We start from the raw sequence: 25,809 nt of genomic DNA on the forward strand, positions 1-25,809 counted from the left end.
AAGCATTTTCTCCCAGAAAACTCTCTCTCCCTCTCTGTCCCACACACTACCATACTATTACACACACACCCCACAAAAAATAGTCATTGTTGCATAATTGGCGCCACACATTGTCTTTGGTTTGAATCTCTTCACCAGATGAAATTTCATTGTATTCAGCATGTTTGATTTACACATATGTCACTATCTGTCAGACAAAAGGATGAACTTTAATCACAAACTTTGTTACCGCACACATGATTTGTGAGAGGTGATTTCCTGGGGTTTTCCCAGGAAAAGGGCAAAGACAGTGAAGGTCATAAACTTTGGGAAGTTCAGGCAGTTCAGACCAAAGCCATTTGTTCAGGAGAGTCAAAGCTTTTAAGTGATGGGAAATGGCAATTACCATAAATAACCAAGACCACACTGCAGATGCCGATGTCTAGAAAAGGTCACACCAGTTCAAAATTGTCAATCTGAGACAAATGTCCTCACAGGGCAAGAGCCTTCTGTCAGGTAAAGGCACTCATCTTTCTCCAACCTCACAAAGCTTAAAAACAACAAAGCTAGATAGCTTACAACCACCTTCCTCTCATTAAAACCTCCAAATCTGACTTGAAATAGCTGCAATTTGAACCTATAAACCCCCAGATCTCTTCAAATGCAAACATAATCACTGAAATGGTGACAGAAATTCTGTTTTGCAGAATATTTAGAGCATTCTTAGTAGTGATCTTAGTAATTATTGTTATGTTCACTAACTGGGCAGTTTTTATTAGGTAAACATTGCTACTACTGGGTTGAACACCTTTTAATTCTTTGTGGTGTAGATTCAACAAGGCGTTGGAGTTTTTTTGGTCCACATTGACATGACTGGCATGCTATTACATGGCCAACAGCTTAAACTGACAGGGTGGATCCATGCTTTTCAGGCTGTTTATGCCAGATTCAGATCCTACCATATGAATGTTCCAGTAGAAATGGAGCCTCATCAGAACAGGTAGTCTTTCCAGTCTTCTGTTGCCTAAATACAGTGATAACCATGTGATGTGACTGGCTGATTAGATATTTGCATTAAAAGAGGTTGAACAGGTTTCCCTAATAAAAGTGACTATAAATGGCTTACTCTAGAATTATTGCCCTTATTCTATAAAACAAGCAAATATTTCATGTTTTGTACGATAAATCAAATGCAATTTTTTATATTATATAAATAAAGTATCCACATAAGTATGAAAACTGCACATTGTTAGTATTTTATATGTAATTTCATTTGTAACAAATCATTAGTGGATCTACTGCACATAGCGAGGAAGTGCAACAGGTAGAATTTTTTGTCAGATGGACTGAAAAACACATGCTTTGAAGAGTTATGACTTTTTAAATATTCTTGCACAAGTTTCTTTGCCTCAAAAATGGAATTTAGTGAGAATAGGGACAAAATAAAGACAATGGAAGAATGCAGGCTGTCAGTGCAATTAGAAGAGCTGTCTGTAGGGTGAAATGAAATACAATGAGAACCAGGTGCAGCCACAATGCATCCCGCTCTGTGGTCCTGATAAAGAGAACCAGATGATCACTGTGTATGAGAAATAGAGGATTTGTTCTGTTTACATGTGCTGTGCTTTAAGTGAATGAATGTGAGAGAAAAGAAGCTAAGAATAGCATAAACAAAGACACATAAAGAAGCTGCTATCTTGTTGTTTAAGTGTCAAAACAGGTCGTGTATCAGTTTTTGTAATAATGATACACAGTTAAAAGGTAAAAACAGTAAGAATTCACCTCCCCGTTAGCACAACAATGTGATTTTTCATAGCAAATACATCATTTAAGAGACAATCATGATGTCAGATTTCATTTCAGACAGTGTACCAGCTTACATTTACCATGATGAGAGATCTTTGGGTTAAGACCAAGAATAACAGAGTGAAAGCCTCCTTCCGCTGACTTCACAGCACCATTCATATTACACTTTGCACGAGAACGCTGAATTTCATACAGCTGTGCAGTCTCCAACATACCAAATGAAGCCCAGGTGTTGAGTTTAGTGTTTTATATGTAAGATTACAATGACATGCTAACATAATCAAATGCACAACAGCCTCAGGTCAGTATGAGGTCGCACATGATGACATCACAAGGGGGAGGACACGTATAACATCAGTCTCCAAATCATAAACACAGACAAAAGATTTAAATTTGTACAAATATATTTGTATGCATAGTAAATTGAGATAACTGACCTGCCACGATGAACAAAAAAACTCCAGGGACCCCCAACCTTCTGGTGACCACAAAAAACTTGTTCTAATCTGAATAGAAGAGTATTTTGGAGTCTGGATTGTGAAAAACATTGTCAGCTAGGTTTACTGAAAAGATAAACAACTCAAGGTAAACACCTTAAAAAAGCCCCTCACTAATATTGACCAAATCCTATGAATTGGACCTCTGTGTCTACCTTTGTGACATCATGAATTTTTTGTTTTGCTTATATGATGCCTAGTAGAGCCACAGAGAGGGTCACCTTAAAGCAAGGACATCCTAGTTATTAACAGTGGGCATGCCAAGTATGCAAAGTGCACAGCTGACTTTGTGACTATGTGAGACTGTTACATGTGCACAAATTAATGCACATGAATCGCACACAATTAAATCAACCTCAGTGCAAGTCTCAGCCCTGAAAGTTGGCCCTAAGTATATTTTTTTTAATCCAGGTCCCCAAGTAAGCATCTGTAGACCCATGCAAAAGTGAATTTTGTAATGTTTACTCCAAATGTAGATGGGGCTTCTCATAGCTCAGAATGAATCTTTCTGGGGTAACCTGAGATATAAGCACATGTGGGTCCTCATACATTGCATTTTTCAGTGCTTTGAAAAAATATCCGACCTCTTCCTGCTTTTTATTTGCAGAAAGGAAGGGGTATATACTTTTTCACAGCACTGAGCATGCATTAATGAAACACAGCTGGCAATAGCCTATTTTTTTGGCTCAGTGCTACTTTGGGGAGACCAAGAATTCCTCTGTGCAGGAACAAAAAGAATGAGAGTATTGGCTGCGGGCTGCTTTATCCACGAAATGAAAGCAAATGCGAATAGCAACACAAAAACTGTACAGTAAACTCTATGAATCAAGCGGAGCCTCATATTTAGTAAACTGTAGTAGAGCGCGCCTCAGTGGGGCCATGCAGAGTTGCACCTTCAACGTTTTTTTATGCATTTTTCAGGTACATTACAGAAATGTGCTCATTAGTCTTTTCCAGCACATGGAAAGGCTTCACCATAACTTTTCGTCTGATTTAAGGCTGTTAAGGCTGTAAATCTGATGACATATAATATGTGGAAAAGTTATCATAAAGCATAAAAGGAAACGTTGACAAGACAGAGAAACGGCACTGACAGTAACAGCGCAACATGCGCCGCCTGATATCCTCTGACGCATCTCCCGTGGTCCAATCACGTCTCTGTGCCGGCCGCTTCTCCTCACTCCTTCCGGGTCGTCGCAAAGTTCGCCTGTGCTGCACAGAGCCGGGGACTGTCTTCAAAGGTCAGTCGAGTTATCAATCGTTAACCTCTCCACTCTCGCTTTCCACCATACATTTGTTTCGGTTTGCATTTCTGCGAGTGTGCGAGGGGCCTTTTTGACTCACACGTCGCCTACATGTATGAATCAGAACCATATGACTTTGTATGCAAGCTAGCGCGCTTTATGTTAGCTCGGGTTAGCTTCCTTACACCCCCCCCCCCCTCCCCCCGTTATATATTTTGTCACGGGTATAGACAAAAAGAAGCGAGCAGCCCGCCTGGATTGTGAGCGTGTTGTCTCTTGAGTCGCAGGGGAAGCTGTGTGAGAGCTGGCCCGCCTGAAATGCGTTTAATGCACCAGCTTTTATGCTCCAGATTCTTTGAATGACACCGCTGTGTTGTTGTTATTGTAAGGAAGCCATTGATATGTGGTTTTGTTTTACTGGTGACTCACGAGGTGGTGGAAAGGTTAACGGTGCTCAGAGCGGGTTAAGCATAGAACACAAAGCAGCAGACCCAAGCAGCTTGATGATGATGTTGGTGGTTATTTTTATGTATCTTTAGCTAACTGTTAGCTGAAACTCAATGACGTGGTAGTTACAGGTTAAAAAAAACAAACAAACCCTCAACTACTGCCTTTAAATGATCCACAATTAACTTTTATCGACCTTTATTCGTGTTGTTATTTATTTATTAATTCATACACGTAGTTCAGTTTGCGTTTATGTTGCCACGTTTCATTCAGGCCTGTTTAACTTCAGCCTTGGTTTACTGAGGACTGCTCAGCTTTTGTGCTCCAACTGAATGCCTGAAAAATCAATAATAATGATGATAATAATACTACTAAAAATGTCTAGCATGAATATCCAAACAGTGTATGCACATCCAAGGCTGTACACTGAGAGATCCCATTGTTAATGAGCTTCTTAATTATCAGTAAACATCAAATGACTGTTTTTTGTTTATGAAGTTGTACAGTTTGGTTTTCTTGGGTAGTTTTTGAATATTGTTGGTCATATGTGGCCTGTTACATTTTCACTACTGTTTAACTCTAGATTGAGAGCTTAATTCAATAATGAAATAACAATAAATAACTTAATTTAAAATGTTTGCAGGCATATTCATTAATGTGCCTACGCTATGATTGTATGACTGTATTTAGATTTAATGATGTATTGATTGCTGTTTATAATTTATCACTTGTGTTTTTTGTGTACTAAGACATTGTTATTAGCTCTTTAAACTTTTTACAAAAAAATTACGAACAGCTCAATTAATAGCATTGATTGCAGTTTACACAGTAACTATATTTTCCACTCACAAAGGTGTAGCAGCAAATAATATGATTTTTTTGCTTGACAAATTACTTGAAATATTGAGGATTCCTCAGTTCATTGAGTCCCTTGAACGCCACTCTCTGCACTAATGATTGGTGCATGTTTTTAACCTTTACTCAAGACATAAAAAGTGTCACAGTAGAGCTTGTAGCCAGTGCGGTCTAGTTTGAACCCTTCTGCACCAGCCTCCTCTCCTAGTTTATCCCAGTCATATTATCTTCTTTTAAAGCAAACATACTACGCCACATATGCTGTTTACTGCCTTTGAATCATTTGGTTTGTTGCAATTAAAATAAGTGATTGTAGTTCTCTGTGGCTTTATTAGTGCACAGTTAGGTTGATATGCGATCAAACAACGCACTCATAATAAGGTGCTGAATTTTAGTGCAGCTATGTGACCTGTTGCATAAACAGCGGTCACTTGCATGTCCTTGATGTGCAAGGGAAGGACAGTTTTCTGTGAAAGGATTTGGCATGTGTGTAGTTGGATTCTAGTTCTGGGATCGAGAAAAATATTCAACATGCTTATTTTTTCCTCTCACTTCAACATAGTTTCATCCTGCAGTTCTTCTTAACCTCTAACCACCCTCCCCTCTCTCTCTTTTCATGTCTCCTCCCAGGAGGGCTGTTGTCTGTCCTCTATAGTGTGAGTGTCAGGTGTGTGTGCGTGCACCATGGCTAGCCTCCTCCGAGTTGTGGCAGCCAGCTGCTCAGCGCCTGTGTTCAGCGGGGTTTCTGCTGTAAAGCTGCAGAGTGGCCGTACCATCAAGTCAACATGTCTGCGTTTTTTTAGGACCCATCAAGCCCTCGGGCGATGTGCTAGTCCAGGTAAGGCACTGCACAGTGAGGAGCGTAAGTTAAAGAATCATTAATGCTATAATCAGTGTGGTGTGACTCTTTGTTTTATTGACTGTCTTCGTAATCCATAAAATGGGCAAGGTGACCCAGGCCTGGAACAGTGTTTTATTGCTAGGTGTAAGCTTTTGTGACCTAGTGTTCCTATATAAGAATAATGCCATGAAATTCACAATTATGTATGATTGGTCATTCTTTAATAGCAGGCTGGGTTTTTCTGCTGTTTCATTGAGACATGTCTTTGAGATATAGGTAGATATTTAACCGCTGATAGCCACAGGAGCAACACCACCTGTAGCATCCATGTCTTTTCTCAGTGTCAGGTGTACAGCATGAGTGTTACAGGTGTCTGCTACGCATTATATAAAACAGATAGAGGGTTATTCAGTTCACCTTAATCACTGTTGCAGCATTCTATTCATTCATTCTTGCATGCTTGTTTTGAAGGTCAGTGTTATGAAATAGTTAATGTCTGCGTGTGCTGGTTTCCTTTGCTTCATGGTGACATGGGTTGATTTTCTACAGTTCAGCTCGCTCCAGTAACAGCTGGCAGCGTTTATTCTGGACACACAAGTGTCAGATTATGATCTCATGTAGGAGGGGCACACATGCTTACGTGTGATTATGCTTTGACCTCCAGAGAACCTATATACTCACAGCATAACCTGAAAGCATGTGTTTACGTGAGACGGGTTTTGTTCTTTAAAGTGGACAAGATCAGACTTTGCTGCATGTTGTGTATGGTGTTGGCATAACTTGCAAGCAAGCTTACAGACATAACTGACTGTGGGATTAGAGTTAGCAAATGAGCACAGCATGATGCTTCTGACTTCTTTTGTAAAATTGTCAGAGAACTGCTTCAGCACTAATCTAAAAAAATAAAAATCACCGTAATCTTATTTGTAAGTTTTTATCTCAGCCCAATCAATGATTATAATGTCCCTGTATAATAAAAGGCTGGTTTGCCGTACGTCTAAGCATCCCCTCCTTTGAAACAACCCAGGTCTGTCAGCCTCTCAGCATTTCCTCTTGTCCTCATTTCCAAGAAAATCGGCACAGTGTAAACATGTTTATTTAAAAACAACAATCACGTGCCTCTGAGGGTCTGCCCTTTTCAATGTTTCATTCATAGGGGAAGGTGTCGAGGCTGCAGGCTCAGGGTTTCAGTCGTGGAAGCTTTCATTGCTCTCACAGTAACGTAATAAGTTATCTTCAACTCATAAGACTATCTTCACTTGTCTTGTCTCTTGTGTCTGCACCGGGTCTTCCGAGCACGTCTATGTTGCAAGTGTTGTTGATATGTGAAGGGATTAACACGGATCACTTTGATCATCATCATCGATCTATCCGTATGTTTGCAATCGGACTACATTAGTTTAGTTTGTTGAAAATGTCACGTTACATATGCGGTAATTGATTAGGTCTTTAGCAAAAAAAGGTAATCAACAGCCCTTGGTCACTGCTTTTAGTGAATGGATTTATCTGCTTTTGTCTACTCAGCGTGCTTATTCAGTAATCCTAATTTTTGCCGGAAGGCTACCTGAGAGCATTTTATTTTGGTAGATAGGGTTCTTATATCAGTACTGACCTTTGATTTATAGACCATATTCACATGGTTGGCTCAGAAAAATAAATTCTGAGCCGTCTTGTGCTGCAACGCTTCCTGTAAAAGTGGCCATAGGATGGGTCACTGCAGCAGCAGGAGCAAAAAAGAGTAAAGGTTCATGTGTATGGGTTGAGGAGGCAGCAGGAAGGAACTGCAGTGGAATTTCCCATAGGAGCCAATAAAGCATGCGCCTGCCTGTCACTTGAAAAAGAAAGTATTATAAAAAGACTCTGACGTTTTCAGTTTGTTCTTTCTGTTGTTTTCTTTTCAGTTTCTCTTTTGCTACTAATTTATCCCTTGTTATTCTCTCATATCATACTCCCCTTTTTATGTCACCATTTGAATCAGTAAATGATTTGATTAGTAAATGAGAGACTCAAAATAACTGCAAAACTGATGAATTTACCAGCAGTCCAAGCTGTAGTTTGTGTTTACTGCTAATTTGCAAATGTCACATGAAGAGAAAAATCTTATCAGGAATGCAAACAAAGGCCGTTATTTATATGTTTATGGTAAACTCAGCTAAGTTGTCCTTTCATGTAGTAGTAGCAAAGATCCATAGCATAAGCAAAATGTTGTGGCTTGTTTATTGTCACTATATCTTTCTGCTGTTTTGGAACATGGCATCTTCAGTCGTACAAACCCAGAAACACACTGCACATTTCTACCATCTTTCTTCATTAAGGATTCAATATTTATTTATTTCACCTTAGCTTTTGTAGCTCATTAAAAAATTTCCTTCAGTTTGTGAGTTTCACCAGATCATTTTCCCCTCTCTAGGTATTCCATACAAACAACTCACAGTCGGCGTTCCCAAAGAAATTTTCCAGAATGAACGCAGAGTGGCGCTATCGCCTGCCGGCGTCCAGGCACTCATTAAACAGGGTTTCAATGTTGTTGTGGAGTCCGGAGCTGGAGAGTCTTCCAAGTTCGGTGATGAACAGTACGCCCAGGCTGGAGCAACAATTAAAGACCTCAAAGATGTCTTAGCCTCTGATGTGGTGGTTAAGGTAAGTCTTAAATAAAGAGAGGGTGTGTTGTGTAGAGAGGGAAGAGGAGGCCACAAAAGGCGGTTGAATGAAACCTGTGCCAGAAATGTATCACTATCTGACTGACTGGTTAAGAAGAGGTAATGAAGGATAATAGAAGGAAGTGGGGGAAAGGAAGGAAGTCATAGTTTTGATGATGACAGCAGCTTTTGGCGTGATGTGTGTCTTGTGGTGTAAGTGTAGGAGGATGTGGAGGGATGACAGAGTATGTGAATGCAGGGAAAAAAAACATGTCACTATCCCAAAACAATTAAACTGTCTGTCTTCACGTCAGACATGGTGGTTGAGGATGAGAAAAAGGCAGCGATTCTAAGAAAATGAGAAGCAGCTTCATGCTTTTACAGGTTCTTATTTGATAATCATTTATAATTAAAGGTTTGTTATTTTATAATCTAAACTAATATGAAAGTGGAAAAATGTCAGAGAGAAGTGAAGGTTGCTGTGGATGACTTACTTTAAACACAACCTACTGGATCCTTACTTCCTTGGATACTATACGTACCAGTATGGACCTGAGTTTTAGTACATTGGTCACTCATGAAAGAGCCTTGGTAACTGTAATATACTACTGATGAAACCAGTGGGTGAGTCTGGACTGGAACTGATGGTGTTAACTTCATAGCATAAAAAAAGTCAGAACTAAAAAACACTAAAACTAAAACACTGCACTGTAGTTGGCTGATGTCGAAGAAAAGGTAGAAATATACATATCTATAAAAATATAGGAAACACTTGCAGTACTCTATAGTAGCTTTGATATATACTCTGGGATAAACTGATCTCGATAAGATCTGATCAGTTATTTCTGGTCACACTACGTTCGTTTTGAACTATGTGAGCTTTGTCTGCTTCCAGGTCCGTGCTCCTATTTTCAACCCTGCTCTGGGTGTGCATGAGGTGGATATGATGAAGGATGCATCTACTTTGATCAGCTTCATCTATCCAGCTCAGAACCCTGAGCTGATGGACATGCTGTCCAAGAAGAAAGCAACTGTCCTGGCTATGGACCAGGTGCCCAGAGTCACCATTGCCCAGGGTTACGATGCACTGAGCTCCATGGCAAACATCGCAGGGTATGTTCACGGTGTCTTCAAGGCATGTATTGTTGACTGCTTGCGTCCAGTTGAATGATCTGCTCCTGTCTTCCTGTACTCTTGTCTTATAAACAAAATGTTGAATTACAGACCCAGACCAGAAAAAGGAAAACATTTCTTCAGATGTTTTAGCAACTGCTCAATTTTTCTTTCTTTTTTGCATGTAGCACATCTATATTCATTGTTTTCTTTGTTATGAATTCCCTGTCTTTTCAGGTACAAGGCAGTGGTGCTGGCAGCTAACAGCTTTGGACGGTTTTTCACTGGACAAATTACAGCAGCCGGGAAAGTGCCTCCTGCAAAGGTGTGTAGTCTGAGTCCGTGTACTTTTGGAGGTAGCATTTCTTTTATTTAGAAGGTATGCGTCTGTGAATGTGACTCTGCCAGTTTTAACTTTAAGCATGGGCCATAACTCTGGTCATCCTTAACTAGTATTTGTACGCCTTCTTTAATAGGTGCTCATCATTGGAGGTGGCGTGGCTGGGTTGGCAGCAGCGGGCACCGCCAGAGCCATGGGAGCCATTGTCAGAGGATTTGATACGAGGTTAGAAAAGTTATTGACTGTAAAATATTATTTGTTATTGTTTTTTGTTCACCAGCTAATATAGTCAGTATTATTAATTTAGTGTAGAACTAGCGGCTACAATGGCAACATCTAATATCGCAGTTAATCACAGCGACAAAGGCGTTGTGTCTCCTTTGGCTTTTTCACAATAAAAGCTGTCTTTGGCAGTTGAACACTTTGAAGCAGCAGCAGTAAAAAGCTAAGAGAAAAGTGAAGGAAATGTGCAGTAATGATGTAAAAAATGGGATAAAATTATGACGCATGCCTTCTTTCCTTTGAGTTCCTTATACCTGCTATACATGGAAAATTCAAAGAAAACAAGGGCTTTGTAAATGTAAGGGCCTTCATCCCTTCATATACTATACCGTTCAGTTTTATAAAGTTAATTCTACAGTCATGCTAATTTTCTGTGTGCAGTGAACTTGCTGTCCTATAGATTTTATTTTACAGCAGTTAAAGTCAGCAACCAGATCTCGGACTTGTCTAAGGAGCTTGGAAAGAAAAGCGTCTGGACTTCTTTGAGTTGCTTGAAGAGAAAGAAGTCCAGACGCTTTTCATTCCAAGCTCCTTAGACTACGATGACCTGGATGACTGAAAACAATCACAGACAGATCTCTGACTATTTGCAGACTTTGTAGACCTAACAGATAAAGTCAAAATTAAAGCCACTATTAAGCCAGATTCAGTCTGCAATCTGTCTGCGATTGATTGGGGTCCAGCTGGCATACTCTGTTTGTGATAATATAGTGATTAGCTGTGATAAATTCAGTCACAACCTCATCAATAATGGGGACGTAGTTGGTGCAGTTGGTAACCATCTGAGTCACGTTCCCTACTGCAAAAACATGCCAACGATTGCATCTGAGAATGGCTGAGTTGTGCTCATTAAGGGTGTTGTATGCTTAACGTCTGGTTGACCAGCTTGTCGCCACAGCTACTGCACAAAATTCAGTGCAATCACTAGACAACCACCAATTTTGTTTTTCCTAGTCACAAGGTTGGCTTCCTATTTTTACTCTAGTGTGACTGAGACATTAACACATGTTATTGCTGTAACACAGTATTCACAGTGTGTTTCTCTTCAAGTTTTATGGACATACAGTGTTTCTCATATTGTACCACATAATCATTTTTAGAAGTGATTATTCTTCTGATATTTTCATGATTATTGTTTTTCTTTATTGAATGTAGTGCTTGTTATCTCTCATATCCCAACTTGATATCTTGATTTGGGTGACAGTTACTTTATTTTCATGCACAAAGTGGAAAATAAAGTTCTCTGATTTCAGAAGGCAGAACTGCTAAATGTTTGGGACTTTTTCCTTTAACAGAGCACAGGAAGGATGGTATTTCCTTCAGTAAATGGTTACCAAATAGTTTTCCATTAAATAATATATTAATCTTTGCAGTTTTTATCACACGTGTAATCTGCTCTCATCTGAGATTTCGAAATTACTAGTAACCTCTCATTTTCCTCTCTCCTAGAGCTGCAGCTTTGGAGCAGTTTAAATCTCTGGGTGCAGAACCACTGGAGGTGGACATTAAGGAGTCAGGAGAAGGCCAGGGAGGCTACGCCAAGGAAATGTCTAAGGAGTTTATAGAGGCAGAGATGAAGCTGTTTGCTAAGCAGTGTCAGGACGTGGACATTGTCATCAGCACTGCTCTTATCCCTGGTATGCAGAGAAGCGCAGTGTCAGGCAGAATAAGAATGTTGGCTGTGGCCACGAGCCCTGTCCTCAGCATCAAGGTTGCATAAAGAGATTTCTCTCCATTTGAAATAGGATTTGAGATGTGTATTCTCGTCTCAACTCTTAGAAAAGTGCCCATTAGCTCCAATAATCTTTTGGTTTTAACAATTTTTAAATGTAGTGTGGGCACAGTAAGCTTAACTGCAGTGACTATGAGTTACTTGCTGGGTTATACTTTGAGATTGAGGTTCCATTGAGGCTGATGTGATATGATACTTTGTAAATGTGGGCACATTTTAATCATCTTTCCAGTGATGCATTAATAGCCTAGTCTTTCTGTTTTAACAATGCAGGTAGGCGGGCACCCATCCTAATCACCAAGCCAATGGTAGAAAGTATGAAAGATGGCTCGGTGGTGGTGGACCTGGCTGCCGAGGCAGGTGGAAACATTGAAACCACAGAACCTGGAGAGCTGTCTGTATACAAGGTCAGTGCATACACTCTTCAGACGTTCTCACACTTAAACAAAAGGAAGTTTTTGTTTGGTTTTCTTTAATTGATTGGCTTGGTTTAATTTTTTTAAATATTAATTTTTTTGTTACAGGGCGTGACCCATGTTGGCTACACAGACCTACCCAGCCGTTTACCAACTCAGTCCAGCACTTTGTATTCCAACAACATCACCAAGTTGATCCGGGCGATCAGCCCTGACAAGGAGAACTTTTACTTTAATGTCAAGGACGAGTTCGACTATGGGACCATGGATCACGTTGTCAGAGGATCTGTTGTCATGGAGGTATGAGGTCTTGTGCAGTCCAAAGCCAAACGTGCTGGTATCGCCAATGTGATCTTTGGCTGGGTGGACATTTTCTGCCTTTTCTCTGGCTGTCCTTACCTAATATTTTCTAGCTGTTCTTTACTGGTCCTTTCCATCCATCCATCCATCTGCACATGTTGTAGGATCATGTCTCAGTCACTAGATGTCACTCTTAGCATGCATTCTTCTTGCATCATAGTCTCTATAGAGCTGCAAATGAAGCAGTGTCCTCTCATTACACCAAACCCCAAGGCAAATTAAATCTTTATGCCACATGATATACTCTAATTTCTATGTTATTTAAATATTGCAGTCAGAGGTTCTCATTTTTGCTTTGTCTAATGATTTACAAGCAACGCTACCATCAAGTTTATTTTTCACCTCCTGTTTATGGAATTCTTCTAAGAATTTTAGGTTAAGCAAAGTTAATGCAATAATCAGCTGAAATATTGACTACAATATGGATGTCCGTATGCAAACCACACTACAGCTGCTGCAGATTTCTTCAATCCATGTTTTTTAGCACAGGAAAAGAGAGATAAGAGATTATTTTGCTTATATTAGTCTGTAATCTTATTCACTTCTTCAAAAGAGCAGATTTCAGAGATGAATTAACTCATATAGTAATGGTCTTACAAATGCTGCTGAAACACAGCAATTTTTTATTGTACCTGTCCATTAGCTTGCCTCATTGATCTGAACAGTTAAAAGGGTAAAGATTGACCATTCGTGAGGGGGGTCAGGGTAGAGCTGCTATCCCTCCACATCGAAAGGAGTCAGTTAAGCTGGCCTTGGGCATCTTACTGGGATGCCTCCTGTTATCACCATCAGTGAGGTCTTTGCTTGGACTGCTTTCATGATAAGTGTCATATATTAAATTCATAACTTTGCACCGTTTTTTTTTTTTTTTTTAAATCAGACAAAGATCATCACCAGCTGAGCCATAAAAATGGTTTGCTCTTTTTGTTTCTCTATTTGTCACCTCCAGAAAGGAAAGAACCTGTTCCCCGCTCCTCAGCCTCTCAACGTGCCCGTCGCAGCGCCTCCTAAAACGAAGAGCGTCCAGGAACTGGAGGCAGAGAAGGCTGCACAGATTTCCCCTTTCAGGGCCACACTCACCAGCGCTGGGGTTTACACTGGAGGTTGGTTGTTGCAGATAACTGTGGGTGTACCATTAAATTTAGATTTAGGGTGGAGTAATTCAACTAAAGTGTTCTTTAACACAGTTTACTCTCATATATTTTAACTGTCATCAAAGGGTCTTAGGGGAGGTCGAGGTCTTTCAGCTTTTTGTTAACAGTTGGAATGTGTACAGGAGGCGAGAAGTGACAGAGGCAGGTTACAGATGCACACACCGGCACCCTGTTAGTGTCAGGAAGTGTGCATTGTAAAAACAGCATCACGCTGAGTGTTGGTTTGAAGTAGAGCTGTGGTGAGGTGTTCCTATGGTGCCTCTGTGTCAGTGCAGCACATGTAGTGGATGCGGTTCACACATTGTTTAGGTGCTTGAGTAGTTTCCTACTTAACACCAACACACAACTACTGATGTTAGCTCCTCTTAATCAGTGTGGACTGCCTGTAAATACCCATTTATCTGCAGCCATTTAGATCATCATGGATGTGCATTCAGTGTGTAAAAGAATAGTCGCCAAAGTAATAAAATAAACTTGTCTGCTAAAGTGAAGGGAATTAGGACAACATGGGTGGTCAAGTGCCCACCACATATGCGCCCTTTATTTTTCCAGTTACGTATATTTGAGATTAAAATGAAGACAGAACTGTTTTCTTAGACTTCAGCTCCAACATAAACCAGTCCTGACAGTTTCAGCTCCTTCTATAGAATATTCCAGGAAAAAGAGCCAGCACATTTAAAACACTTTCTCCACCTAATTCTGTGAATAATAAATAGGAGCTTCTCAGTAGGCATACATTTTGCATTTCACTCTTAATGTGTCCTTCAGCTGTGCAGTCAGAGCTACTCTACTTCTTTTATTTCCTTAACTTCTCTTCTCTCTGTGCCAGGCATCGCCACCCTGCTTGGTCTGGGCCTGTCAGCTCCCAACGCTGCCTTCACTCAGATGGTCACCACCTTTGGTCTGGCTGGCATCGTGGGATACCACACAGTGTGGGGAGTCACTCCTGCTTTGCACTCTCCTCTCATGTCTGTCACCAACGCCATCTCAGGTCAGTTATTTGCGATGTGTCTCATTACAGTTTGTGAGTTAAACTTCCCATAACGGAAGTCATTTTTCTGTCTAGTATGAATGAAGTCATCGTTTCTCCCCATCTGTGTAAGCACAAATCACAGATCCACACAGTGCCTGATTTATAGCCGCGTGATACACATTTATCACGTTTACATTTCTAAGAATAATTGTAATTACAGACATGAATATTGATGTTTCCTTATTCAGTCTGAATCACACGAACCGGTAATTTTATGCACTTCTTGACTGGACGCTGGATGTTTTAACTAATAAAAAAAGAACTTTTTTGAAAGTTTGACTTTAAGCTGTTTAACCAAAATTATTAATCATGTGTACTCACAAGTGTCATTAATCCCCACTGACACCCGTACATCTTTACTGTCCAGCAGAGTAGAATTCACTGAAACACAACATCCTCTACCTCGTGGTATATAGATATAGAATAGCAATACATTAATTAAAAAAAAAAAAAAATAATAATAATATATATATATATATATATATATATATATATATATATATATATATATATATATATATATATATATATAAAAAGCATTAACCTTAATCTTTGATCGATCACACCCAGCTGGCTGCTGTAACCCTGCTGTTGCCTTTTTGCCCTTCGTTCTAAAACTTTCAGGATCGAGTTCTTATTGCGGCTGCTGCTTAACACAGAAGGGTTAAGAGGTTAGAGAGGTAAATGGTACGTGTGTGTTCTCACAGCTTTGATCACTCCACAGCTACACACTGAGGTAGGAAGTAACACGCCGTTGGTGATCTCTGAGGGTCAGGGAAGTCTTTTGCTCGTTTACTCGTGTGCACAGCCGGACATCAGAGCTCGCCTGCAGAGCCAAGCAGTGTAATATCTAAGAGATAGTTTTCACTTTCTTTGAAATTTTATTAGCGACACCTATATATCATTTACCCTTCTGTGAAGTTTGTCCAGTGCTGTCTTAAATGAGATGGCTCGAAAAGGCACATGGGGTTCATGGGGTTCGTCGCTTAATATTGGTAGAACTTGATAGATTTCCCGAAACGTTTTTTTGTTTTTTGTTTTTCTTTCCATCTTGTCTGCTCCCTTCACCTCCTTTCCCCTCTCACCTTCCTCTTTGTCCAGGTATTTTTTTCCTCTCATATTTGGCAGGGACTCACTGGCTTTTTTAAAAACCTCTGTCACTGACTGTGGTTATGGAAACAGTGAAACCTGCAGAATTGTTGTTGTTGTGCCAGGCATCATAAAGACACACACACACAATAACTTACAGACATTAGGGAATCATGTTGGAATTTAGGGTTGCAATGAGGGACAGTTTTATTCTTTTCAGGACATTATTGTGTTACAGCCAGTAGTGACTCCGACTGGTGGGTCATCTTAGATTCTTCAGATACTGGTTTCACATCCAGTGGCTCATTGAAATGTATCTTCATATCTGGTGACTTATAATAAGGCTTTAATCTACTTGAGAGCCCTGATTTACTGCCTGAAACCTAATGTTTGATACATAGACACACACACAGGGCGTTAGGCCACCCAGTGCAGACATCTGTTGATACCTTACAGTTTGCATGTGTCCACTGATGCCTATTGGCTTGCTTTTGGGCTTATCCGTTCATTAAGTTGGACAGGAATGTCTTTGATCTCCACCTACAAGATGTAACTGCATCTGTTTTCTTTTCTTTAAAAAATAAAAAATCAAATTCTCATTTTCCCCCCTTTTTCCATTGTTAGTGACTAGTTGCAAGGAGTTAACTAGTTATTTGCTGTCCTCCTAGTGACTGATCAGTTTATTCTGTAGGTCCAGTTTAGTTTTATTTATTTAGAAGTATTTCAGAACAATTAGCTCAAGGTGCTTTCTATATTAGAGAGAAAACCCCAGCAGTCACATGCACAAGCCCTTGGAGATGGTGGGAATGAAGAACTCCCTTTTAATAGGAAATCTCCAACCAAAACAGGCCTAATGGCACTTTTATCCTCGCTGTTAACCCCATCTTGTTTGTTTCTCCTGTGAATACTGCAGCAGCGGCTTGTGTGTCATTGGCGAGCATAAAAAGACGTCGGTTTTATCATAACAGTGGCACACAAGGCGACCAACATGGCGGGTATACTGGAGTCTTAAGGAGGGGCACATTCTTGCCATGACTAATTACAGCATGGACTTTTTTTTTTATTGTGCAGCTCAGTTCCTGTTGACAAGTGGCAACATTGCTTTTGTTTGTTTTTTTGTTTTGGTTTTTTCAGTCAGGTTGCATTTGCACACATTATTCATTGATCAGGAGCAGAAAGAAGTAAAGACCGTAGTGCCCTAATGTAACTCTTTGTTGAGTCGTCAAGGCTTCTAACATCAACATATATATGTTGACATTAGCTGTAGGTAAAACAAAAACAACACACACAAAAAACCTCCCCTGAGAAAATGCAAAAAAAATCCCATTCAGATTACGTTTAGGAAGTGGGCCCACCTGGTAATTTTATTTAACCATTTAACCATAACAGATACCCATCTATATGGCAAACAAAAGGACAATAAACATTAAAATGAGTATGTGACCTAAAAAAAAAAGTAGAAAGAGGGAAGGAAACTTGAAGAATAAGCTTGAAATAATCAAGGCCATGCTTAATACGCTGCAACTTAAAAGCTAAAAGTTTGTTTGTTATCAAATTTAAAGCAAAGTTGGAATTCTAAGGACATTTTTAGATATTAAAAAAAAGAAAATACAGTTAAAAAAGGCTGTTAGTTAAAAGAGGTGAAAGCCAAAGAAAAATGTAACACACCTACTGGACGTATATACTTGCATCTCAAGAAATTTGCATGTGGTATAAAAAAGTTTAAAACTATTTGGTTGTTAAATTTAAATAGTACCAACTTCAATGTATTATGTAACTGTTGCTTGTTAAAACCTCAGTATTCAAATTTGACTTGCTTACATTGTATTAGTATCTGTCGGTCTAGTTCAGCACACGCAACCACATTCATGCAGAAGACCGCTGACTTGACAGATGATTGTTATCAACGACCAGTGTCGAGGCTGGCTGTTTGCAGAATGCTGTAGTAAGCAAATTAATGGAAAACTGACTGGATCAGCGTGGTTGGAAAATGTGGACAGTTACAGGGATCATCACTAGGTTACATACGTAAATACAGAACATGGATTCAGTTTGTGTGAGATGTATACAGAGTGCATACGGTCACTTTGTTCATGAGAGTGTAACATTAATCATTATTAAAAGAAGATTGATTAGTGGCACCCTGACTCATTTTTTGCTGGTTTCTGTGGGGTGATTAAAAACCAACTTTAAAGTATTAATGCTCCAGGTTATCCTGCAACAGTGGTTTCTATTTGCGACAGCTAATTTAAAATGAGGTTGTATTTACATAAATACAAGTGGCGAAAGAGTGTTTGGCAGCTTTAAAAGTTGAAGCCGACATACAGGCGTGTTTATAAAGCTGCATTTTGTCTGAGAAAAAAGGAGGTCAGACTTCCTTTTTTCCTCATTTGAAAGTCCAATCTAACACTGTTGACTTCAAACACACAAACACACACACTACCTGTTAGTCAACCAAAATAGCACACAGTCACAAGCCCATGTGAATGCAGGCTCCAATGGTAGTTGTGCATTGCATCCTACTGCCTGTAAATCATTACAGGACTGATGTTATCGAGGTTTCCTGAGTCTCTTTTGGTAAAAACGCACACACTCTTTTCCTTTCCATCCATTTTTTTTTATCTCCGTATCTTTTTCCTATCTGGAAAACAAACAGTATTCCGAGGAAACTGTCTGATTAAACCAAATCTAATAAGTGTCAAGATTAACTTTTTATTTTTTCGACAACTGAATTCATGTTTTGAAGTTCTGTGCTGTTTTTGTGACATCTTCACCAAATTTTTGAACACCCCCCCCCCCCCCCCCCTGTATTATGTGTATTATGAAAGCGTAGGTTCATGAATACTGAAATGTCTGTGGTCTACAGGTCTGACGGCTGTGGGTGGTCTGTCCCTGATGGGAGGGGGCTACGTCCCAACTTCGACTGCTGAGACACTGGCTGTGCTCGCTGCCTTCATCTCTTCGGTCAACATTGCTGGTGAGTCACCCTAACACAGACACCTCACGGTAACCCCTGCCAGTTACAGCAACCCAGAGCCAATAATATATCATCTTGGGCTGAAGATTGAGGTGTTTAATATTGATTGTGCAATAACATCATTTCAAACCCAAGTTTTGCAGCTGCCCTCTCTGCCCACCTGCTCAGCCCAGAGTCGGTGGCTCTCGCTCGGACCACACACATCCATTCCTGCTATTAGCCTCAATAATTTCCATTATAATGACAAACTGTTCCTGGAGTCATTATAATACTCATCGCTCTGTAATAGTCCTGGGAAAAACAGAGTGTTCCTCCAGGGCTGAGCCATGATTTAGTTTTAATTTCTCCTATTAGCTCACTGCTAGACACCAGGACAGACTTTGATGCAAGCAAATAAACAGTTGACTTGCATAACAGATACATTTGGTTTGTTTGTTAAAATATACTGATGCGTCAGTTGAGTGTTAGAGATGCAGAGGGCATTAAGTGGAATCTTACCACAGATCAATCATTGCTTTCAAATGCATCACTGTACAAACAACTTTTTAGCGCTTTCACTTAACTTTGCTCTTTCTTCTGAAATACCACAGCCTTCATTGACATACCTACCAGTTATTTTTTAATGTTCCCTTTGAGTTGGGTTCCTCAGACATATTTCATAGCAGTATACCACATTACCATAACCCCATGGGAACAAACTTAACACGCCATGGAAACGGACAAACACAATAAAGACAGAGCGCAATTAGGTCTATGTAAAATGTGAACATGCTGCCTTATCAATTCCATCTGTTAGCAAAAATCTGAAAAATGCCTGAAAGCTCCAGTGTGGTGGTTGCACTGCAAGAAGGGTAAAAAACCCAGAGCTACGTTTTTCTAAGCTACCGAACTGAAAAAATAAAACCAAAAACATGCAAAACTGGGATTCTGATATCTGCATGTTCAACAGGCACTTTCTTGCTGATAAGTCAAATATTCAAATGCCTCTTTAAAGCTAATATCAACTAATTGGCCAGTTTATTACGTATACCTGTTTTACTGCTCACTAAAAGCAAATTACAGTAATAGAAGCAAGTAGCAAGTAAGTATTAGTAGTAAATAACTACTTGTTACAACCAAAGTACGCAGAAAAGTATCAAGAATGAACAGCACGTCATATCTTGAAACATATGGGCTTTAGCTGCAGAAGATCACACCAGGTGTCACTCCTGTCAGCTAAGAAACAGGAAGCTGAGGCCACACTTAACACAGGCTAATCAAAATTGAACAACTGACAATTGGAAAAACGTTGCCTGGTCTAGTGAGTATAAAAAAGCTCAAACTGGTGTCTTGAACAAGAAAATTGGTTCACTGTACTCCATAGTGAGCAACTGTGTGATGATGTCATGTCAACATGGACTAGAATCTCTGAGGAATCTTTCCAGCACCTTGTTGAATCTGTGGACCAAGGAATTAAGGACCAACCAAGTATTAGCAAGATGTACCTAACAAAGTGGCCATTAAATGTAGTCATGTAAGCGAAGCAAAAGCATTTTGACATTTTAAAGATTGTATAATTGATGTTTTAACATTTTGAGTATTTAATTTGTTTGCTATCACGTGATAGCACGATGAGCTTTTTTAACAGCTAGTTGCCTTTTTCTTAACTTTATTAACGGGTCAAAGTTTTTACTGGTCTTGTGAAATACCTCATCTTTTACTGAAAATAACAGGCTAAAAATGTTGTATGTACATTCTTTGGTTACCGGCAGCATTCCCAGCACAGTATTTAGCAGATGTTATCATGGTGAGGTGCTAAATGAAGTAAGATAAGCAGTGTTTATCAGAATTTCACAACTCTGTTATTGCTTAATCTGACACAGTAAATCAATATTATGCTGTCTGAATGAGTTCAAGCACAACTCTTCCAGCATGAGTGTAAACTCTTAATCTTGTTTATAGGCTGTTTTTCTTGCAAGCTTTCCAAATATAGTGCCACTAGCCCCATTTTTGGTTAAGAATTACCCCCAAAAAGAGACCATTACTGGCTCAGCCCATACACAGACGTTCCTCCATATTAATATACAGTTAGATCCATATATATTTGGGCACTGAAACAAGTTGTTTTTTGTTTTTTTTAAAAACCTGTTTACTGAAACATATTCCAATTATAGTTATATAATGGACATGGATATGATGTGTACACTCAGTTTTCATTTGAGGGTGTCTACGTTCAAGAGGTGTAGGACAAAAAATGAACGACACTCTCCAGGAGGTAGGCGTATCGATATCTAAGTCTACAATAAAGAGAAGACTGCATGAAAGTAAATACAGAGGGTTCACTGCAAGGTGCAAGCCACTCACAAGTCTCAAGAATAGAGAAGTTTGACTGGATGATGCAAAAAATCAAAACAAAAAAATCCCCAGCAGTTCTGGAAAAACATTCTTTGGAAGGATGAAACAAAGATCAACCTCTACCAGAACAATGGCAAGAAGAAAGTATGGAGAAGGCGTGGAACAGCTCATGATCCAAAGCAACCACATCGTCTGTAAAACACAGCAGAGGCAGTGTGATGGCTTGGGCGTGCATGGCTGCCAGTGGCACTGGGACACTAGTGTTTAGTGATGATGTGACACAGGACAGACGCAGCCGAATGAATTCTGAGGCGTTCAGAGACATACTGTCTGCTCAAATCCCGCTAAATGCACTAAAATTGATTGAACAACGTTCCATAATACAGATGGACAGTGACCAAAACATACAGCCAAAGCAATCCAAGAGTTTATTTGAGCAAGAAGTGGAATATTTTTGATTGACCAAGTCAGTCACGTGATCTTAACCCAGTTGAGCGTGCATTTCACTTGTTGAAGACTAAACGTCCATGAGTTCAAGACTTCAGACTGTTATTGCCAGCAAAAGGTTTTCAACCAAGTATTAGAAACGAACGTTTTATTTTCAGTTATTTAATTTGTCCAATTGCATTTGAGCGCCTAAAATGAAGGGATTAGGCTTAAAAAATACTTCAGTTCCTCACATTTTATGCAATCTTTTTGTTCAACCCACTGAATTCAAGCTTAAAGTCTACACTCAAACTGCATCTGAGTTGTTTCATTTAAAATTCATTGTGGTAACGTACAGAACCCAAAATTAGAAAAAAGAAAGTTGTCTCTGTCCAAATATGTAACTGTATTGACCCAGTCTGGTCTGGAATAATAGTCGATTATTAGTACATGTTATAAATGGGACATTATGTGACTAAAATTACATGTACGGGACAGAAAGAGATGCTAACCTCCGATTCACCCCTCTGTGTATTAGTGCATGTGCATGCACGTGGCTACAGCCATGCCAGAGGGGAAAAGGGAGGCATACATGCAGTAATGTGATCTTGTCCTGTAAAGCAGTAAGACACTGTCTGCTCCCGGTTTGACACTTTTGAGGTTTTCTACTTGAAATATTTACCCTGACATAAAGTAGACTCATTAAATTCCTAACATTGGTTATTGGGCTTGGCAACAAATTTTAGCTATGGCCTATAAAACACCTGTTAGTCTAAAAATGTAGAAACTGTTTTTCAGGTGCGTCAACTATTTTTACTCTTTTTCTTCTTCTTCTTGTTTTTAGTTAAAGTTTTTTGTGTTTTTCTGTATAAATGATTATTTTGTTAATTTTAATTGACTTAGCAGTTGTCAATATAAGTGTCTTCATTTCCTCATCAGGTGGTTTTCTGGTGACTAAGAAGATGTTGGACATGTTCAAACGTCCCACTGATCCCCCAGAGTACAACTACCTCTATTTGCTTCCTGGTGGTGTCTTCGTCGGAGGCTACGCTGCTGCCCTGCAGTCTGGATATAACATTGAACAGGTGAAAGAGGACATTTAAGTTGTGTCCGTTAGTTAAAGTGTTTTCATGTTTTCTCACTGAAGCTATTTTCTTTATCCATGTGCATTGATGCAAAACAGCTCATGACTATATAAAAGTCCTTGAGACCTCCAAAATGTATTCTTTGATTCCACAGATGTTGTGCAGGAACTCTAAGTAAAATCACTTGGACTTTTCTTTTTTTTTTCTTATTCATCCTGTGGTTCCTTAATCCTTGTCCACCCTTCTTTTCCATTCTCGCTCTTTCCCTGACCAGATGATGTACTTAGGCTCAGGCTTGTGCTGCGTTGGTGCCCTGGCTGGCCTTTCTAACCAGACCACAGCCCGTCTGGGTAACACTTTAGGTATGATGGGAGTCGCAGGCGGGATTGCAGCCACTCTGGGTGCCCTCAAACCAAGTCCTGAGCTCCTGGCACAAATGAGTGCAGCCATGGCTGTGGGTGGCACTGCTGGTGAGTCTGTTTGCATTTAGAGTTGCAAATAAAAACTTTAAAATTACCAGGATCTCAGTACTGATTACTGATGACATGCAGTCTGATATTCATCTAAGTCACAAATGGAGATAAAAACAGTCTGAGTAAAGCAATGACACAGAGACATTTGTCTTTATTTAACATGGTGAGTAATAAATTACACTGCAAGCTTAAAACCTACTAATGTCTGGTGTTCAGATTTAAGACATGAGATTTGATGCGTGGGCTGCAGGAGGTGCCATTCCTGTAAATAAAGGCATGCAAAGTCTGCTCCTCTTAAGGAAAACCTGCTTGGCATTTAACATGCTTTGATTGCGACAGCTTTCACAAGATCTTAGAAGCATTACTGAGGTAAAAAGAAGTGGGAAAGGCTAGAAAACTACAGGGACCTGAATGTTCATCAGTCTACAATGAGCCAAATTGTTTTAGACGTACTGCAAAGATCATCCCAAGGTTTCAGTGCAAAAAGAGGTAAGCACAAGGGTAGCAGCAAAACACCTGCAGACATCTTCACACACACACACACACACACACACACACACACACACACACACACACACACACACACACACACACACACACACACACACACACACCTTGCAACAATATAATGGATATATATCTAAATGAAATAATGAAGCTAAATTGTATGAAGTAACTTTGTCAAGGCAGCAGTCCATAACCTTGAGATTGGGAGAGGTTGGGTGTTGCAGCAGTATTGATGCAAAGCAACAAGCACACAAGTTAATTAGCACCAGAAGAGCTGGAAGACAATGAAACAAGATTCAGGTTTTGATTAGGTTTGACTCTAATCCAGCTAAGATCCTGAGGTATGACCTTTAGAGGGATTTTTTTGATCTTGACATCCCGGGAGTTTTGTATGAAGGAAGGCTCCACTGTTCCTCGTCAGCATTCTGCATGTTGCAAAAGCACTTACTGGATATACTCGATTGTTAAAGGATGTTCCACAAGTTACTGAATTCAAGAGTTAATGTTTAACTCTTTTCAGCTTCCACCATAACTACTTAATGTGTTCAATTAAGCAATGAAAAGCACAACTATTTGTGTGTTAATTAGCTTAGTCAGGTTGTATTCAAGTTGATTGAAATCATCGTAACTCCAAATGATTCACAAACTCCCTTCTTGCAGCTGTGCATAGATTTTAAAAGATCGACTTGTCCTTCTCCCCTACACAGAAGTAGGAATGTCTCTTGACTCCAATATATTGAATGCGGCTTTTGCATTGTTTGCATGTATTCTGGCCTTGGCTACATTAGGTTAGCAGGTGTGTTAAGAGCAGTGATATTTACATCATGACTAAATCTCTGCCAGACAAAGCAGATCTGTCAGAATGGTCAGCATCACACATTACTCACTTTCTCTCTCTTTGAGGATTGTTTGATCATTTAAATGCTAATTGTTCCAGCCACAAAGCCGAAACCCAGACTAAACTATCTACACAGACAATAATGCTGTTTTTCTTTTTAACCCCAGATACGGGAATGTATTTCACACACGCACATGTACAGAAAGTGTAGACCAACTCACACACACGGAATTTCCCCAAGCAAGCCTCATCAGCAACACCTGGCTCTTTAGATGGGCCCACTTCCCAGCAGTCCTGAGTGCATGTGCATGTGCTTGTGATTTGCATGTTATTTGTGTGTGGGTCTTTCAGGGCCACTAAACTTTATTTACTTCTTATCTCTCCTTCTCTCTAGGCCTGGCCATTGCTAAGAAGATCCAGATCAGTGACTTGCCCCAGCTGGTGGCTGCTTTCCACAGTTTGGTTGGCTTGGCTGCTGTGCTCACCTGTGTGGCTGAATACATGATTGAGTACCCACACTTCGCCACAGACCCTGCAGCCAACCTCACCAAGATAGTTGCGTATCTTGGAGCCTACATCGGTGGAGTCACTTTTAGCGGCTCTTTGGTAGCATATGGCAAACTGCAAGGTGAGAGCTGCAGTTGCATATACTAAATATTGAATGGAAAAGAAACATTTACACTTGCTGATGTACAGGCACACTTTGGAATAATGCTGACATGTTATTATAAAGCATATTTATTACACTTTTGATCATCCTGGTTGCCAGAGAGGAGGCAGATACAGTCCATCATGAGATGCTACTTTTAGGTGCACGATACATATTAGGAAAACCATGGATCTGGGTCAGCTGTGATCTGTAAAGCTACAGTTAATGTTAATTTTGCAAAGCTCTTTTTAGAAAAATATTTTTTAAGCTCAGATGTGCTCTTTCTTTACTTTCTTTCCAAGAGCCAGATTAGAAGATCACTGCCAATCTCGAGTCTCTGCATTAATTCTTCAACTGGAGCTGGGAGTCATTGAGCTTTGCTTAGCATAAACACTATATAAGCAAAAGTAAACTCCTTGTTTAAGTTAATAAGAAGTCTTAATTATGGGTGGCAACCTCAATGCCTGAAAAATGAAGCTGGTATGGAAGTGCCAAAAAGTACAGTTCTCTTACTGGCCACTTGAGGCTGCTCCTAAACCACCTCAGTCTCCAGAGACTTCCATGTTAAAATGCCCAGCTTACAACAGTTTGGTCCATTATGGATAGTTTCCCGCTTCATAACAACTTTGTACTGAGTGAATCTGTTTAGATACTGTTAAGGCCAAAAGTTAGGGATGTGGTTTCTTTGGCAGA

At 39.8% G+C, this 25,809-nt stretch overlaps 1 protein-coding gene across 1 annotated transcript in view; it reads left to right on the plus strand.

Moving 5' to 3' along the window:
- The first annotated feature begins 3,447 nt into the window (after nt 1–3,447).
- The window catches only part of nnt (nicotinamide nucleotide transhydrogenase), a 38,178-nt gene continuing 15,816 nt past the window's right edge, over nt 3,448–25,809 (plus strand). The window contains exons 1-15 of the mRNA XM_085413782.1: nt 3,448–3,523; nt 5,459–5,666; nt 8,080–8,309; nt 9,204–9,421; nt 9,659–9,746; nt 9,898–9,986; nt 11,493–11,680; nt 12,049–12,182; nt 12,300–12,491; nt 13,501–13,654; nt 14,535–14,696; nt 18,694–18,804; nt 22,504–22,649; nt 22,924–23,119; nt 24,862–25,095. Coding sequence (XP_085269908.1) covers nt 5,513–5,666; nt 8,080–8,309; nt 9,204–9,421; nt 9,659–9,746; nt 9,898–9,986; nt 11,493–11,680; nt 12,049–12,182; nt 12,300–12,491; nt 13,501–13,654; nt 14,535–14,696; nt 18,694–18,804; nt 22,504–22,649; nt 22,924–23,119; nt 24,862–25,095 — 2,296 coding nt within the window. The 5' untranslated portion in view covers nt 3,448–3,523; nt 5,459–5,512. The remainder of the gene's footprint in view (nt 3,524–5,458; nt 5,667–8,079; nt 8,310–9,203; nt 9,422–9,658; nt 9,747–9,897; nt 9,987–11,492; nt 11,681–12,048; nt 12,183–12,299; nt 12,492–13,500; nt 13,655–14,534; nt 14,697–18,693; nt 18,805–22,503; nt 22,650–22,923; nt 23,120–24,861; nt 25,096–25,809) is intronic.

The sequence above is a fragment of the Rhamphochromis longiceps genome, linkage group LG7, assembly GCF_057381845.1.
Source record: "Rhamphochromis longiceps isolate RC_006_pf linkage group LG7, R_longiceps_female_GT1.1, whole genome shotgun sequence".
Taxonomy (NCBI): Eukaryota; Metazoa; Chordata; class Actinopteri; order Cichliformes; family Cichlidae; genus Rhamphochromis; species Rhamphochromis longiceps.